General features: G+C 30.5%; 2 protein-coding genes across 2 annotated transcripts; one reads left to right on the forward strand and one right to left on the reverse strand.

Moving 5' to 3' along the window:
* Positions 1 to 1,062: 1,062 nt before the first annotated feature.
* Positions 1,063 to 4,004, reverse strand: LOC103869084 (serine hydroxymethyltransferase 6). The gene is made up of 4 exons (XM_009147135.3): positions 2,660 to 4,004; positions 1,852 to 2,257; positions 1,636 to 1,737; positions 1,063 to 1,535 (listed from the first exon to the last, which is right to left on the reverse strand). The coding sequence occupies exons 1-4, from the start codon at positions 3,689 to 3,691 to the stop codon at positions 1,324 to 1,326; spliced, it is 1,752 nt and encodes a 583-aa protein (XP_009145383.1). The 5' UTR covers positions 3,692 to 4,004; the 3' UTR covers positions 1,063 to 1,323.
* Positions 4,005 to 8,308: 4,304 nt separating this feature from the next.
* LOC103869235 (probable beta-1,3-galactosyltransferase 5) lies at positions 8,309 to 10,156 on the forward strand. Its single transcript, XM_033278486.1, has 9 exons — positions 8,309 to 8,373; positions 8,539 to 8,738; positions 8,837 to 8,900; positions 9,003 to 9,075; positions 9,166 to 9,286; positions 9,362 to 9,449; positions 9,537 to 9,662; positions 9,783 to 9,889; positions 9,996 to 10,156. The coding sequence occupies exons 1-9, from the start codon at positions 8,309 to 8,311 to the stop codon at positions 10,154 to 10,156; spliced, it is 1,005 nt and encodes a 334-aa protein (XP_033134377.1).
* The last annotated feature ends 7,222 nt before the right edge of the window (positions 10,157 to 17,378 follow it).

Raw genomic sequence — 17,378 nt, forward strand, 5'->3', positions numbered from 1 at the left:
AGTTTCTAATACTTATTTTAATATTTGCTTTACACACAATTCACTCATCTTTGCTTTCTCCTTTTTCTACACAAAAGAACATCTTTGACAAAATATTCATTATTTGTATCTATGAGTAAATCTCAACCCTTGAGAATCACTTGGTATATGTGTATCAATCAAGTACCAAAAGCGTCAATTCACTTGGTATTCCTTGGGTGTCCAGGATTAACAAAAAACAGTTGAACCCACTAGAAATATTATTGCAAACACCAATAATGTCAAACCTATTTTATTGAAATATCAAAAACGAGCCCAAAAACAATTCATTTAATATATGGCTACAAAATTGTTCAACCATCTCTATAAGCCATAATAATAATCATCCCAAAACCTAACTTCACTAAGTGCATACAACAATAGAATTCACATGATGTTTGTAAATCCGTTTTAGTCAAGAAAGCTTTCTGTTTTCAGTCTAGAAAACTTATTTACTAAATATAAAATGCAAATTTTCATCTGTAGGCTTACTAGCTGTAAGAACATCATCAAGATTATTGGCAACAATTAAGAAGAGATGCGTCTTTGGCCTTCAAAATTTTTTTATTTTGAAAAATAATTTGGTTGCAAAAACCATTAATCTAATAAGTAGACAATATGGAAGACAGAAATATATATATATATATATTAATATAATATTATAGATGAGGACATAAGTCACTATCCAAAACCAAAAACATGCAGAATCTAAATGCTTTTAGAGACTCTCACCAGAATTCCATGCTTTGCCTCCCAAGTAGGACACCAACTTTCTCAGCTGATTTACCAAATAAACATTACAATTTACCAAATGCAATGATAACAGCAAAACATATTCATAACAAAACTCTGTATTATTCCTTTTGTCACAGTTTCTTTTTTCTTTCGACCTCAGAATGTAATGATTTTCCCTTGGTAAAAAGCAATGATTGAGGTCAGAAGCAAGTTTTCCTCTGCTTACAGACATTATTTCTGTTCCCCAGCACATAAACATCCTGAAATTACAGCTAATTTTCCAGAATTTGTTTGTTTTCTTCCATTTTCTATTATTATTATTATTTATTACCATATGAAAAGATCATAAAAGGATATACTAAACACACCTCCAATGACTATGTACACAAGCCTTGAAGAATTACAACCATAGCAAGACAGGGAAGTTTGTTTATTTCCCCCACAAATGTTGATCTAAGTTTAGATGTAAATAGATGACATTGTAAAATAGAGAAATGGGTGCGTGGATTTAGATTACCATGGCAACAAAAATGAGGGAGGTTTGTGCTATCACATTCTTTGCAGGCTGACTCACATGTCAAACGCAGGCATTGCAAACTGAGAAGCAAAAGCCTCGACTTGGTTCCTAAGATCTGCAATGTCCTTACAGTGATAGATGCTTTTGAGTGACTTCCCCTGCTCCCTCTGTGCAGCACTTGCTATCAGAGCAGCTCTATACAGAAACTCAGCCATTGTCTCAAAATCTGATTCTAGACAACCTCTCGAAGTCATAGCCGGACTACCTGAAACACAGATTACATGAAGCCCATGTCCAGAATCAGACAGGAAGAAAAGACACAATCCATAGTATTGAAGTTTCCTCAATCAGTTGATTTGCTTTACCTATTCTCACTCCTCCAGGGGAAATAACACCGTTTTCACTGAAAATGGCGACTTTGTTGACCGTGATATGGCACATCTCGCATACTTTCTCATACACTTTGCCTGAAAATCACAAGCTTAAGGATTTGAGTCGCCTTTGGACACATAACTAGACATACTTAAGTCACATAGAGCAGCTTATTCCAGTGTTAATAATAAGAGGAACTAATCAGATACCTGTCAAGCCCAAAGGAGTTAGATCCCAGAGCATCAAATGATTATCAGTGCCATTTGTGACCAACTTGCAATTTTTGCTTATCAAAGCAGATGCTAAAGCCTTGGCATTTTTCTTGACCTGTCGCATGTAAGCCTTGTACTCAGGTGAAGCAGCCTGCTTGAGGGCAATGGCTAGAGCAGCTATATGGTTATTGTGAGGACCTCCTTGCAGCGATGGGAAGACAGAAAAGTTTATTTTCTCCTCAAAATCATATTGGATATTGGTCTCACAGTGATTAAGATTTATGCTTTGCTTCTTGCCCTTCAAGCCTCTCCTGTAGAATATGATACCGCCCCTAGGTCCCCGGAGAGACTTGTGTGTCGTTGAGGTAACTATATCGCAATAATCAAATGGATTTGGACTTTCCTACAACATTTACAGAAACAAAAACATTCATGAAAATGATCAATGTCCAAAGAAATCGCCAAGTGGTAACTAGACAAGCCACTAGACGGATTATTTGTAACATAGTGGATAACGAATTATTGATTTATTCATATATATATATATTTACATTTATGTAAGATATTTTAGTTTTTGAATTTAACTATAAAATTATTTTGATGAATTATAAAAATTAGATAAACAAAACAAAAAAAAAACTAGACAAATTAATGGATTTGTACTAACATTATTGCTTAGTTTAATAGATTTAAACTAATTTAAAATATAGTTTCAGCGTAGGCGGATTTTAAGAAGATTGATAATGATACTTAAGCCTCAAGTTCAATGACTGATGGATGCCAAGGAGTGAGAATGAACATATACCTTGGCAGCAACAAGACCGCTAATCTGTGCCATGTCAAACATGAGAACAGCTCCACATTTGTCAGCAACATACCTAAACCTAGGAAAGTCCCAGTCTCTAGGATACGAACTCCCTCCACAGATAAGTATCTTAGGACGATAGTCAAGCGCCTTCTCCTCAAGCTTGTCGTAATCAATGTACCCTGTACGAGGATCCACCTTATAGGGAAAGCTCTCAAAGAATATAGACGCACCAGAGACTTTCTTCCCACCAGGCGTGTAGTACCCATGACTCATATGACCACCCGAAGGCGAATCCAACCCCATGATCCGCTCCCCTGGCAACAAAAGACCTGAGAAGACAGCGAAGTTGGCGGACGTGCAAGAGTACGGTTGCACGTTAACACCCCAATGCTCAGGATGTAGACCGAAAGCTTGCAGGGCACGTTCTTGGCAAAGGATCTCGATCTGATCGATGTACTGGTTGCCTGTGTAGTATCTAGCTCCAGGGATGCCTTCGGAGTACTTGTTAGTGAGATGGCTTCCCAAAGCTTCCATCACTGCTCTACAGACGAAATTCTCGGAGGCAATGAGCTCGATTCCTCGGAACTGTCTCTGCTTCTCCTTCTCCATGAAGTCGTGAATCTCGGGGTCTGCTTCCGAGAGTGACTGGTCGCCCCACGCTTTGACGGCGGCTCGTCTAGTTTCTGGATCGGCTGCGAATCGCTTACAAGGGCTTGGCGATCGCATTGAGCTGGTGCTGCCTCTAGAGCGTTTTAGCTTCAACGGTTGTCCCAAGAGGATGAACTCTTCCCTCTGATCATCATCATCATCATCAAAGTCTTGGTCTTTATGGAGGCGATGCGATCCTCCGGTGGCATCGAATCTCTGCTCGAGGAGCTGGAGGGGGACAGGGGGCATCGGGTTAGAGGAAGGAGGGCGGAAGCTGGAGTCGATTTGAAGGGTGATGGAGTCATCGGCGATAGGGATTCGCGGCAAGGCGTGGGGGCTGGTGAATCCCAAGGAGAGATCCGATTGAGCAGCACGGTCCATGATCGAAAGCTAGAGGGAGGAAAGGTTGTTCCTTTGGATGGAATCAATCAAGAGAGAAACTTATGTGGCGGAGGAGGCAAAGGAAGCTTCTTTTAGGGTTATTATTATAAACTGAAGTTTCCATACAAATTTGAGAGAAACCCTAAACAGATCAAAGCAAAGCCCTGAGGAATCGAATTCGGATGGACGGGAGCTTAAGCTTATGGATGATGGGGGCCGGAAGAAGAGAATTTGAGGGAAATTAAGAAAATTTAATAATGAAAATGGTTTATTGGAAGGGCTACCGGCTGAATAGGCGGCGCCTGCCGTTCTAAACCAGGGTTAGGGTACGACTGGTTTCTCAGCTATCACTTGTAAACACGTAAATTTTGCAATTGGTAGTAGTTATTGACGTTTTCCAACAATCATGTTTTAAATCGTTTCAAACCGTTCTAAATTTTATCTATTCAAAAGCTGATTTCAACTAGCATTTGCAATTGCACGCAGTTGTGTGAGGATAATTTTTTTTCTTTTCTTTAAACAATATAAATACAAAAATAAAAATATTCAATAATTTTTTTAATTGGAATTATAAATATATCTATTATATTTTAACTAATATGTTAAAATTTTAAAGTAAAAAAAATTTTCTATAATTTTAAAAATTTTAAAACTATAACTTTCTAAATATAATTTTTATATTTATTATAATATTATGATTTTTGATATTTTTATAATTATATAAAATATAAATATTGTTAATTTATTATTTAACCGCTGATGCATTTGGTAGTTAACCAATCATAAGTAAACCGCAAACGCACTAATTTATAACCGCAAAACCAGTCGTAAAAATCTTTTAAAATCGCTAGAAACCGCAACTATCCGCAGCCGCAACCGCTGCGTTTGAACGAGTCAGGACCTTAATGATTAAAAACCGGTAGTACGCAGTGATTTCTTTCGGTTTCTGTAGCTAAACCAAACAAATCCTTGTAGGATGGGCATTAGGGTACCCTTCGGATACAGTTCGAATCTAATCGAGTTTTCTATTTTTGAATTAAAGATTTCATTTCTATTTCAGTATTTACAAATTTTGGGTTTGGATTCGGTTCGTATTTTTGTGGGTTCGGATAAACCATTTAAATTATTTTTAAAAATTCAAAATTTATATATGCTTTAAATTTATCAAAATCTAAAAATCAAATTCATATATACATATTTGAATAATGTATGTCAAAATACTTAAACTTAACATAAACATTAGTTTGGTTTAAATATTTGGATAGGAAATCGATATATATATTTCAAGTATTTTGGATGTTTCGAATATTGTTTAGCTATTTTATACGTTTACTTTTGACTATTTGTATAGATTTCAAGTGTTTTGGACAACTTTAAAATATCTTATATATTTTGGATATTATATGGATATTAAATCTAAAATAATTAATATATTTAAATATATAAATTTGATTCGGATACTCGAAATTTTCCGGTTCGGATCAGATTTGGTTTCGATTCTCTAGATATCAAAGTTTTGAATCCATTCGGATGGATTCGATATTACTTTTTAGATCGGATTTGGATTTGTTCCCAAACCCTAGCTATAACAATATTAATTTGTTAAGTTATTAGTATCAAAAATGTTACGAGTAGTTTAGTCATATTAATAAAGCTAGTCATAATTCCGCATTGTTTTTACACATTGATTTTTTTTATTAACTAGCGGTATCTCGAACTTGATACCGAACTTGTAGAAGGATTCAGACTAATTCTCTTGAAGAGATGCAGTCCACAAATAGAAATATAAGTTATAAGTAATAGACCCATATCCGCATGATTACATAATAGAATGTATTGAAGTGCCTTCGAATGACTATACAATAGAATGTATTGGAGTCCATTCAAATCCAAATTACTTACAATCCAAAGGCCGACTACCACTAAACCACCATCACATGGTTTACATATTTGATTTTCACTACCGGATGTAAACAACTTCAAAGCTACTCATATAACTATGATATATTCATTTTAACAAATAATTCTGAAAGTTTGATATAATATCGTGTTTATCAACAAAAATAAATAAAATTTGATATTTCATTTTTTGTCAACAAATTTGATACTACATTTAAACACAAGAAGTTGACAAAAAAGTTAAAATTTAAACACAAAAATATTTTATTTTTTGAAAGAACTTTTTTAACTGGGTGAATTTGTGTATAAGTCATTGGAATAAACAAAATTACAGAAATAACCATAATCATAAGATGTGACAAATATGCAGATAAATGATATTTTATTTTCACTTCAAGTGGACGTATGAAAGATAAGTTACTGAGCTCTATTTTGTTATGTAATTTCAATATAGATGATGTTTTGGGAAAAAAAATTGTTTCATAATATAAGATATATGCACAAATCTAAATAATTTTAAATTTATCAAAAACTACATAGGTAGCCAATTATCTTTTTATTATATCTATTTGTAATTAGATAAACTAGTTTTAAATTATATTTTAGTAATACTTTGATAATTTTTTTTACATATGTGCATTGAAACAAAAACATCATGTAATATGAAACAAATAGAATTCTATTCTCTACAGAGTACAATAAATCAAAAAAGAGATTTGAAAAGTTAAATTTATATTATATTTTCTAAATGGAATAGAAGATAAGGAATTAGAATCTCATTTGAAAATGAAACTAAATTCTATCATATAAATGTATAATATAATATAGATTTTAAACTCTTTATGTAATATATGTCTGATTTAAGTTTTCAAAACATATATTATGTATAAAAAATCTATATATTTTCCATGTAAACTATGAAATTACATAATTGTATTTTTTAAAGTTAAAGTTGATTAAGTTATAGGAAAAAAATCTTTTTGTAGTAAATAGAAAAACATCAAATTAGGTGAATATGTATATAATAGGAGGCAAAATGATAATAAATACACATTATAGATAGTGCATTATAGTATATAGATCAATATGGTTATTTGATAAATTATAGTTTTTTTGTTATAGGGTCAAATTTCCTATTCAACAAACCATTTGTAGTTATCGACTTATTTCACTTTGGCTTCAATTGGTGACCACATTTTATGAACAAAATAATGGTGAAATTCTTATTCCTCAATTTTTATACCAATCATGTTGAATTTTTTGATTAGATATAGGGTCCCACTCTATTATTCTTATTTCCTTTAGGATGAAAAAAATTATGAAAAAAATTCCTTCTCCAATTTGGATGGGGAATGAATTGAATATAAATTCTTATATTCATATTTTTTTCATTTCTTCGACTGAATTTTTGTTCATTATTTTATTCATTTTTCTGTTCAATTAAATAGTTCATTTTTCTGCTCAATTAAGGGGGCGACTGGTTTTTCCGCTACCACCCGCAAACGCAGCTTTTGCGGTTGGTAGCGGTTGTCGGTGGTTTGCAACAATCACTCAAATCGCTCTAAACCGCTTCAAACCGCTTCAAACCGCTCCGAGTCTCATAAATTCAAAAGCTGGCTCCAGCTAGCGTTTGCGGTTGCGGGTGGTTGCGGGAGGGTAAAATTTTTTTCTTTTTTTAAAAAATAATATATATACAAAAGTAAAAATATTTAATAAAAATTTTAAAATTGAAATTAAGAAAATATTAAAATATATCTATTATATTTTAATTAATATTATCAAATTTTATAATAAAAACAATTTCAATAAATTTTCAAAAATTAAAATTATAACTTTCTAAATATAAATTTTATATTTATTATAATTTTATGATTTTTGATATTTTTATAATTATATTAAATGTAAATATTGTTAATTTATTATTTGAATGTTACCGTATTAGGTAGTTAACGAGTATAAGTCACCCGCAAACGCACCAATTTTTAACCGCAGTACCAGTCGTACAAATCTCTTAAAACCGTTAGAAACCGCAACCGCCCGCATCCACAAACTCCTGCAAGCACAACCGCAACCGCTGCGTTTGAACCAGTCAGGCCCTAAATGGTCACTAGTTGAAGCCGTCTCTACTCGTGGTCAAAATTTCCTTCTCTTAACATCTTGTTGATATTTTAAAACTGGAAGTAAATCACCTGACATCTTAGATACTTTGTAAGAACAAATAGTCAAACATGCATGTAATAAAAAGGATTGTTACTTAAAATTTACTGACCTTTCCGTTAATAATACACGACTTGAAGTTTTGTTCAGGTCTTCTCTCGTTTGTATCCCATTCTCTTGTTTATTCACACCAATGAAGCACAAAGCCTCGAAGAGACTATCATTGACATGGGTTTCACTTCTCTGCATTTCCTGCTTTTTCCTCGGAGTAACCTTCACGTCCAGGTTTCTTGGCTTTTATTGAGATTTTTTTAGTTTTCTTCTCCATTAATCTTTACCATTATAAAATCACGTCTTCTTGCATTTAGATATTCAATTGTTATTCAGTTTTCATTTTGTTTGTATTTTCAGATTTCGTGTGTCAGACGATTACGGTCGTGAGAAAGTATTCCTTTAAAACTTTGATCTGATTGTCTGAATCTGTATTCATAATATGAATAGTTTCGAATGTTATTATTGTTTTTTAAAAGCTCGTATTTATAATCTTTGAATTTCGCCAAAATGCAGGAAAAATCACATGAAAAAGATGTAACTGAAGAGGTTCTGAAAATCCATAAAGCAATAGAGTGAGTGTTGTAATATTAATATTAATAATATTATTAATAATAATAATAATAATAATAATTATTATTATTATTATTATTATAATAAAATGTTTTTTTGTACGTGTGTGTAAATCTTGCACTTGCATGTTAAAAATAGTTTGATGATCGTATATCTTGTGCCCACAGAGCACTGGGTAAGTCAGTTGCTATGCTTCAGAAGCAGCTCTCTGTTAGACACAGCTATCAAAAGATTGTGGGTGTCTCAACAACAAATACTTCAACAGGAGGGAACCAAATGTCGAAAGTTTTTATGGTGATTGGTGTCAATACTGCATTTAGCAGTAGACAACGTCGTGATTCGCTTAGAGAGACTTGGATACCTCAGGGTTACATTTTGTGATGTCCCTCTTTTAAATCTCTTGTTCTTTTCATGCTTCATTGTCTCTAAACTTAGTTACCTTTTTAATGTATATATCTATCACAGGGGAAAAGCTTGAAAAACTGGAAAAAGAGAAGGGAATTGTCGTCAAGTTCATGATCGGACACAGGTTAATTCATGGAATAGTAAGAGAAGGCAATGTAGTCTAATGCTTTTTTTTATTATTAGAGTGAAACTCTTACTTGAGTGTATGTACAAAACTTGTTGGCAGTGCGACACCACATAGTATATTGGATAAGGAAATTGATTCAGAAGATGCTCAGTACAAAGATTTTTTTAGGCTGGTGAGATTCATTAGACATCTTTATTTTTTTCTAGGATTGGTTTACGTACAGTGTTTCTTGATATTGTTTTGGTTTCTTTGCTCGTTGCAGGATCATGTTGAAGGATATTATAATTTGTCTGCCAAAACCAAAACCTTCTTTTCCAGTGCGGTTGCAACGTGGGATGCTGAGTTTTACGTTAAGATTGATGATGATGTTCATGTCAACCTTGGTAACAAACTATGTTTCTACCATGTTTTTTTATATTTCTCCTCTCTTTGAATTAAATCTTTCTTTGAGGTTTTAGGTATGCTTGGTTCCACATTAGCTCTTCACCGTCATAAGCCGAGGGTTTACATTGGATGTATGAAGTCCGGACCTGTTCTTACTAAAAAGTAATAATCTCGTTTTTCTCTTATAATTTTATATATCATCTTTTTGGATGTTAAAGCAGATTTTTTTTCTCTTTTTAAAACATGCAGGACAGCCAAGTATCGTGAACCCGAGTTTTGGAAATTTGGAGAGGAAGGTAACAGATATTTTCGACATGCTACAGGACAAATCTATGCCATCTCAAAGGATCTTGCTACATACATATCTAACAATCAGTAAGTGACTAAGTATGTGTTCTTGAATTATCAAGATATGAGAAAATATGTTTTACCAAGGGAAATGGTTACTATCCAAGCACATATATATTACATTTGATTTGATGTTTTACTTTGCAGGCCAATTTTGCACAAGTATGCAAATGAAGATGTGACGCTGGGGTCATGGTTCATCGGGCTTGAGGTTGAGCATATCGATGATGGTAATTTCTGTTGTAGTACTCCAGGTAATCAGCTATATATATTTTTGTATGCTTCAGAAGTTAGTAAATAATGTTTTTCTCATGTAGTTTCTCTTTTTCTTTTGTTTGTTTCTTTATCTCTTTCCAAAAGATTGTGAAATGAAGGCGGATGCTGGAGAAGTGTGTGTGGCGTCATTTGATTGGACGTGCAGTGGGGTATGCAAATCAGTCAATAGAATGTGGATGGTTCATATGATCTGTGGTGAAGATGATAAAGCTGTGTGGGATGTAAATTATGACTCTCTTAGATAGGAGAAAGAGACAAGAGGAGATGACCATTTTGTTTTGTAAAGAAACAAAAGGAATACAAATCCCCTGAGCAAGACCTTTTAGTTCAATTTTTTTTTTTCAAAAACAAATGTGGAAAAATAAAAAGAAAGACAAAAGGTGAAACTTTTGATTTTATAAATTCATGCGTGGAAACATTGATTATCATAAAGTCATGACTAAGATGAAAAAAATATATTCTTAACTATGATAGTTGAAAATTCAGTTTAGAAACTTAGCGTTTTTATCCATATAAACTAATGGCCAATGAGCCCTGAGTTTCTACTCTTTAGGTATCAACATTTGATGTTTTACTTTGAAGGCCAATTTTGCGCAAGTATCCAAATGATGTTATCATGTTAAACTAATATATTAGAATGATCACGAGATATATTAAGTTTGATAATCATGTTTTGACACACATCAAATTTATTTTTACTTAAAATTCTGATATAATGTTAATACTATAATATTCTTTTGAAAAACCGCGATCTTGATAGATGCTCAATCAATATTCAATTTGAGTCAGTTGTGTTTTCGAGAAACATGATATGTATGTTTCTATTCGTTATATCTATAACTGTGAAATGTGAATGGACCTTTCACCACATGTAAAACAACAAACTCAAATGCCACTGCCTCACATATAGTTATGCACTTATGCTGAAATTGTCACTTCGCAGAAACTTCTGGCAAGAGATAACTTAGTTTTCTTGGAAACTAGTTATAGTGATGTTCTGATTCAGTGAAGCAGGAAAGTCTTGTATTATGTGGAAGCTCTTGGAAACGTTTTGGGCAAGGCACTTCCATATCTTGATTGTGTACCTCTATGCTTGTGTCTCACATTCATAGATGATTTTAAAAGTTGAGACGCTTTCAAAGAAGATGTGAGGGTTTTGGCATGAGGGCCATAATGGATGGTTTTGAGAAAGACAATTAACGAGAACTCGAGAAGGGAATATTAGGCATGCAACGATTTGACGCACCTAGCTGCTCATCAGCGTACTTTCGTTTAGCATGTTCATTAATAGGGTCGACCACAAATACTCGTTACTCATCATGTACCGGATTTAATCTTTAAGTACTCATCGTTATCAAGTCAAATATCAAATAGTAGAATATAAATACTTTCCGATACAAAACAAATAACAAGAAAACTATTCATTGTCTGTAGAGCCTAAAATAATATTTTTATTGTTGTGAAGAATAATATATCGAAAGATTCATCATTTTGCTCAATCTTCTTGTTTATAATATAAAAAATATTGTTTAGAATAATTCTTATGTTTTTTTCTATTACCGTGAAAAACAAAACTTTATGTACATTTAAATTTTTAATATTATGAATTATGTAACGTAAGAAATTTTATGTGTCATCTTGTAACGTTTTATTTTTTAGAGGAGTTACACCCTCCACAAGACGCATATCTTATCTATAGTAGAATATTATTTAATAAATAGTTTAAAAATATTTACAAATAACTCACAAATAATCACATATTCCCTTCGTTTCATATTAATTGTCATTTTATAGTTAAAATTGTGTTTTATTTTAGGTGTCGTTTTATGTTTTCAATGCAAAATTTATTAACATAATTCGTTTTTTATTTTTCTATTGGTTAAAATATGGTTAGGTGTATCGGTAATGATGCTTTTATTTTGAAAATATGCAAAATTACATGTTTTCTTAATCTGTTACATTAACCTAATAAGTTAAGTAAAATTCATTTTTAACGAGTTAAGTAAAATTCTAAATTATTCACATGAGACCAGTCAAACATCTTTAATTTCAGAAAACGTATTTCAAAGAGTCAAAAGTCTTTCATCTTATGATAACATCGCATGAAAAACGTTTTTCCTGAGAATGACCTCAAATTTTCAGCGAAGCCTATAAATATTGGCTGCCGTTGACAGTGCTTGAAGAATTTTTTTTGGTTAGGGACTTATATATTCTCTTTTTTTTTTTACAAAAAAAAAGAGTTAAATCCGAGTCTATTAAAAACAAATACCTAACCCTTGGATGGAAGTACAGTCCACGGATAGACTTTTTCCTGGGCATTCAAATGAGCCGAAAGCAATAGTCTATATCTGTATGGTCAGCGGGGTTCGAACCAAGATTCGCTGTATTAGGTATATTCTCACTTTTTGCTTTGTCTTTTATTCCACGTTTTATTAATAAGATACATACATATAGTTCAAAAATATTAGGAAAGATGAAGTTATCTTTACCTATGTAAGTTTGTTCATATATTTTAGATTGGTTAGAAAGCTCTTAATATTAAAAGTGCTTAAAAAAAATCTTAAGAACTTGATCCGCGCAGGCGCACAGGTGTTGGTTTTTATTTTTTTTATAAATTGTTTAGTGACTTTTTAGACATATGAGTTATTTGTCTAATATTAGTTTTCTATGAATCTACATGGACCTGTAAGAATCCGATTCGAACCCTGTCAGAAAATTTTATTATATACGAACGAAGTTTAATTTTAAATCCAAAAAATCAATACCCGAAAACCGATATGTACTCTGAATATCCTTGTCTAACAAATTATGTTTCAATTCTTGTCATGAAATGGATTAACTTCATTCAAACCTATGAAATTATGTAAAATAAATTATGTCAAATTATTAAGGTAAATGCAATTAATGAAGTAGTTTCGAAAAGTAAAAAAAGAATGTATAAGATGTAATAGTTATGTTTTGTAATTCTGAATGAAAACAAATTAATTAGAGAGATACTAAATGAAGTGGTTAGAATTAGTTTAAAAAGGAATGAAAATATGTAAGAAATCACTTAAAATTAGACAATTATTATTTTACACTTCAGTTTTAATAGAATAAACTATATTTTGATCTGCACTTTAAAAACGCAAGAATTTTTATTTGGCAAAAATATATTAAGTAGACATATAAAATATACCTGTTTTATATATTTTTATCTTTCAATATGCATAATTTATATTTCTATGAACTCATAAATAGAAATATTATATTTATGTAACTTTATTTTAAATATTTTGATTATTTTTTTGATTTATATTGTAATCTCTATTTATCTTTCAACCAGCACTTAACGTTTTCATTATTTTAACTGAATTATTTAAATTACTGAAATAAATATTTTCATATCTATTTTAAACATGCAGTTTCACCGATGAAGTGACTCGTATATAAACATGTTTAGATATAATTAAAAAAAAAACTAATAATTAAAATTTTGTTAGAATATCAAAAAACCGTTATCAACCCAGGATCTGATACTATGCCACCAAAAAAATTTGTGATATAAAGAACTAAAATTAGTTGGATGTAATTTCAACATTAACTTTAAAATAATAATTTTAATTATTTATTATCTTATCTTGGCATCATGATTACTAATTTTTTTTATAATAGTTACTTAATTAAAAACTGAATGTGAAAGCATAAATTTCACATTTAATTGTATTTTATAAATTATTATGTATTTATACTTTATATTATTTTTAGTAGAATTTCTGTTTTATTTATATGTATATATTAAATTTTATTATTATTTTTGTTTATGGATCATTTTCAATTGATCCAATAAAATGTGAATCCAAGAAGTAATCCGGTTTAAAATATCGATTGAATTTAAAATATTAGATGAAATTAGTTTGTTAAGTTTTTACAGTGTTTAAGATATATTCCATCCGTTCATAAAAGATAGACTTTTTAGTATTTTCACATATATTAAGAAAACACATTAAATTATCATAATAAATGTATCATTTTCTGTAATTTTCAATTTTCAATAACTTTAAACCAATAGTAATTCAATAAAGTCAATTAATTTTCCTTAAGTTTACAATTTTTTCATAAAAAACACAAAAAATACATCTTTCTGAAACAAACATTTTTTCTAAAAAGTTTATCATTAAGGAACAGAGGGAGTAATAATTTAGTATTAGTTTGAAATTCTTTGTCTTAGAAATCTTAGCTTAACTATATCTCACGGTGTGCGAGTTTCGATTTTTTTTAAAAATATTTTTTTATAAAAAAATTCTATTTTCCAATGTATATTTATAACCTATTTTGCTTTATTAAATTTATAATTCTATAGTCCAACGAAACCAAAATATAAATGATGTGGGTCACACAAAGAGATATATGCAATATTTGTATGGAATGATTACAGGTAATTAGTTAGATAGTATCCAAAAATATCTTTAAAATAATTAATGTTGTTATTCATAAATGTAAGAATGACATGCAATTGTAAATTTTAAGAAAACTAATGGTAGAATCCTATGAGGGATCCTGCTTTAATAATATTCTTAGAATTCTTTTTAATAGTATAGATTATGAATCTAATTAAGATGTAATGGTCTAGACTATGTGGTATTAGGATACCAAAACACAATTATGCTTAAACGATGTAGATGATGTCTATCTTGCAAAATTTAAATATTTATACTATATTTTACATAATAGATTAAAACTTGTATTTTTTTTGGTTTTACAGGTGATTATGCAAAATTGATTTTATAGCTCTCGGTTTGCAATAATAATAGCTCCAGGTAGCGAAGAGCCGACATCGAGTTGCCAAACTTTTCCGTGTGTTTACACATTTAAGCTGTCCAAAGCACAAGGAAATAACAAATTTTTACCCGAAAAAGAAGAAGAAGAAACAATAAACAATATTGATCTTTAACTAATCCTAAAACAATAAAGCAAATCTCTTGAAATAGATAGACTATTTTAATATATAAATCACCTAGAGCAGCCCAAAAGCTTTCATCAAACCTATCGATCTTGTTACAAATTTCCAATCATAACCAAAAGAACGAATCTTTAACGTGTTAACAAATTTTGTAATCATGGTGGGGCAAGTTTTGGCTAAAAGATGCAGTGTTCTCATGATGATCATGTTTTTCTTGGTAATATTTATGGGACACGTATCTAACGCAAACATTGCAAATTGTCTAAAGAATTGTCAGGAACAATGCATGAAAGAGACCAAAGATGCGCCTCATGATGTATGCGAAAATGCTTGCAACAAATTGTGCAATGAACTTCGGTTTACCCAAGCACAATATTTCAACACTCAACCTGAATACAAAAGTATCGCGTGTAGAATGATTAACTGGGGATGCCCTTAACTGATTTTCTTGCTGAAACAAATGTATCACTTTAACAGTATTGTTCAAATACAACATGTGTTTCGTATTATCGCATTGGATATTTCATGTGTTTCTTTAACAAAATATTTGCATATGTTCGTATATAGTTACTTTTTATTTTGATATTCTGGAAAATATATAATTCTTATAATTGCATCAATTGTCATCGTGTATCATCAACTCATGATACATTTTGGAAAAAATATACCAAAATAACATTTAATAAAATAATAACTTCTTCAGTAGAATAACACTCAATACAATAAAACATAAATTTTATTATATTATGATAAATAATTAGAAAATGACACATACATCTTTCTCCGCCAATCAATCTCCGCCAATCAATTACACTAGGATCTTCTTGATTTAGAGCTGGGCATTTTATCCATTAAACTGTTTGATTAGTTGTTCGTTCTGATCTGAATCCAAAAATTTGGATATCCGTTAAACAAATCAATCAAAAATACTATTTTTGAAAATCCAAATATAAAATCCAGTTTATGTGTTTATATATTATAATATAATTTTGGTTCTTTTACTCTTTTCAAGCTATTTTTTTTAAATTTTAGTTTTGAGCTATTACACACACCCACTCTAGTTTTTGTGTTAAACCAAATATTAACATATGAATATTCTTATTTGGCTCAGCAATATTGAATTATTTGATTTTGCTTTATAATTTTGCAGTAAAATGTTAGTTTCTAGTTAATCATATTATTTGTTAGTTTTTTTAAACGCTGATTTATTATGAAATTACAATTACGAGAAAGATTACATAGATGATTCGACAACCGACAATACGATATGTCTTATGAGGATTTATGCGTAACTGCATCACCTGAGCCGTCCAATAAAGACCCATGCCTCTCGAGATTTATTTGCACCATGTTGAAGATCTTTTGTAAATATTTTTTTGTAGTCTGCATAAGTCTTTAATAAATTGTTTTCTCTGGGAATTGAAACCAAGACCTCCTATAATATGTAATCTACAAAAAATTGCATAGTCTCGGATTTAAATCCAGAACTGGATGTAGAAGCCTTTAAATCTTGAGCACTAGGGTATGATGCTTCCAATTTTTTTCTTTTTATTATGATTGCATGTTTATTTATTTTTTTGTACCATATATTATTTTTTATTTGACTTAATACTAAATATTTTTTAATAACACTCAATATAGTAGAATATAAATTTTATGATAATATAAACATATAATTAGAAAATGCACATAAATCTTTCCCCGCCATTCAATTACACTAATATCTTCTTTATTTATAGTTGGGCATTTTATTTGTTAATTTGGTTAGATCAGTTAGTCGTTTTGATTTGATTCCAAAATTTTAAATATTTCTAAAGTTTCTGATCGAAACAAATAGTAAAATGTAGTATCCGTATAAATAAATAAATTAAATTATTATTTTTTTGAAAAGCCAAATATTTGATCTAGTTTGTATATTTATAGATATATAATATAATTATATATACAAGTCATTAAATTTATACAACTCTTCTAATATAAGTTTGCTTCTTTTACTCTTTTAAGTTGTTTTTGAAATTTTAGTTTTGAGCCATTACACACCCACTCTAATTTTGTGTCACACCAAATATTAACATATGAATATTCTTATTTGGCTCGTCAATGTTGGATTATTTGATTTTCATTTGTGATTTGCATTAAATTGTTGGCTTCTAGTTAATCATATTATTTGTTATTTTTATGATGTCATGTTTATTTAACTTTTATTCCTACATATTATTTTTAAATTTTTTAATATAATTAACTAATTGAATTGGATAATCTACAAATACCAAAACGAACTCCGAATATCCTAATTTCTAGATTTCTAAAACTTTTTGGATCGAAACGGATCGTAAACCTAAATATTTGATTTGAATGAAACATATTACTTTTTTTTGTCAAAACCAGAATTTTCATTAGATAATTAGAATGGGTTCAAGGCCGATAAAGCATGTTTGGCTACAACATCAGCTCTATCATTAGCCGTTCTAGGAATAAAAGTAAACTTAATAGCTTTAAAGGAACATGAAAGGAGGTAGATATCA

The sequence above is a fragment of the Brassica rapa genome, chromosome A09, assembly GCF_000309985.2.
Source record: "Brassica rapa cultivar Chiifu-401-42 chromosome A09, CAAS_Brap_v3.01, whole genome shotgun sequence".
Classification (NCBI taxonomy): Eukaryota; Viridiplantae; Streptophyta; class Magnoliopsida; order Brassicales; family Brassicaceae; genus Brassica; species Brassica rapa.

Excerpts from the sequence above, each read along its gene's own strand:
- LOC103869084 (XM_009147135.3), bottom strand. The coding sequence starts at position 3,691 with ATGGACCGTGCTGCTCAATCGGATCTCTCCTTGGGATTCACCAGCCCC. Across the intron at positions 1,738-1,851 it reads AACTCCTTTGGGCTTGACAG|GCAAAGTGTATGAGAAAGTA; the intron begins GTATCTGATTAG and ends TGTGATTTTCAG. Across the intron at positions 1,536-1,635 it reads CCCTGGAGGAGTGAGAATAG|GTAGTCCGGCTATGACTTCG; the intron begins GTAAAGCAAATC and ends TCTGTGTTTCAG.
- LOC103869235 (XM_033278486.1), top strand. The coding sequence starts at position 8,309 with ATGCAGGAAAAATCACATGAAAAAGATGTAACTGAAGAGGTTCTGAAA. Across the intron at positions 8,901-9,002 it reads AAGTTCATGATCGGACACAG|TGCGACACCACATAGTATAT; the intron begins GTTAATTCATGG and ends ACTTGTTGGCAG. Across the intron at positions 9,890-9,995 it reads TTTCTGTTGTAGTACTCCAG|ATTGTGAAATGAAGGCGGAT; the intron begins GTAATCAGCTAT and ends TCTTTCCAAAAG.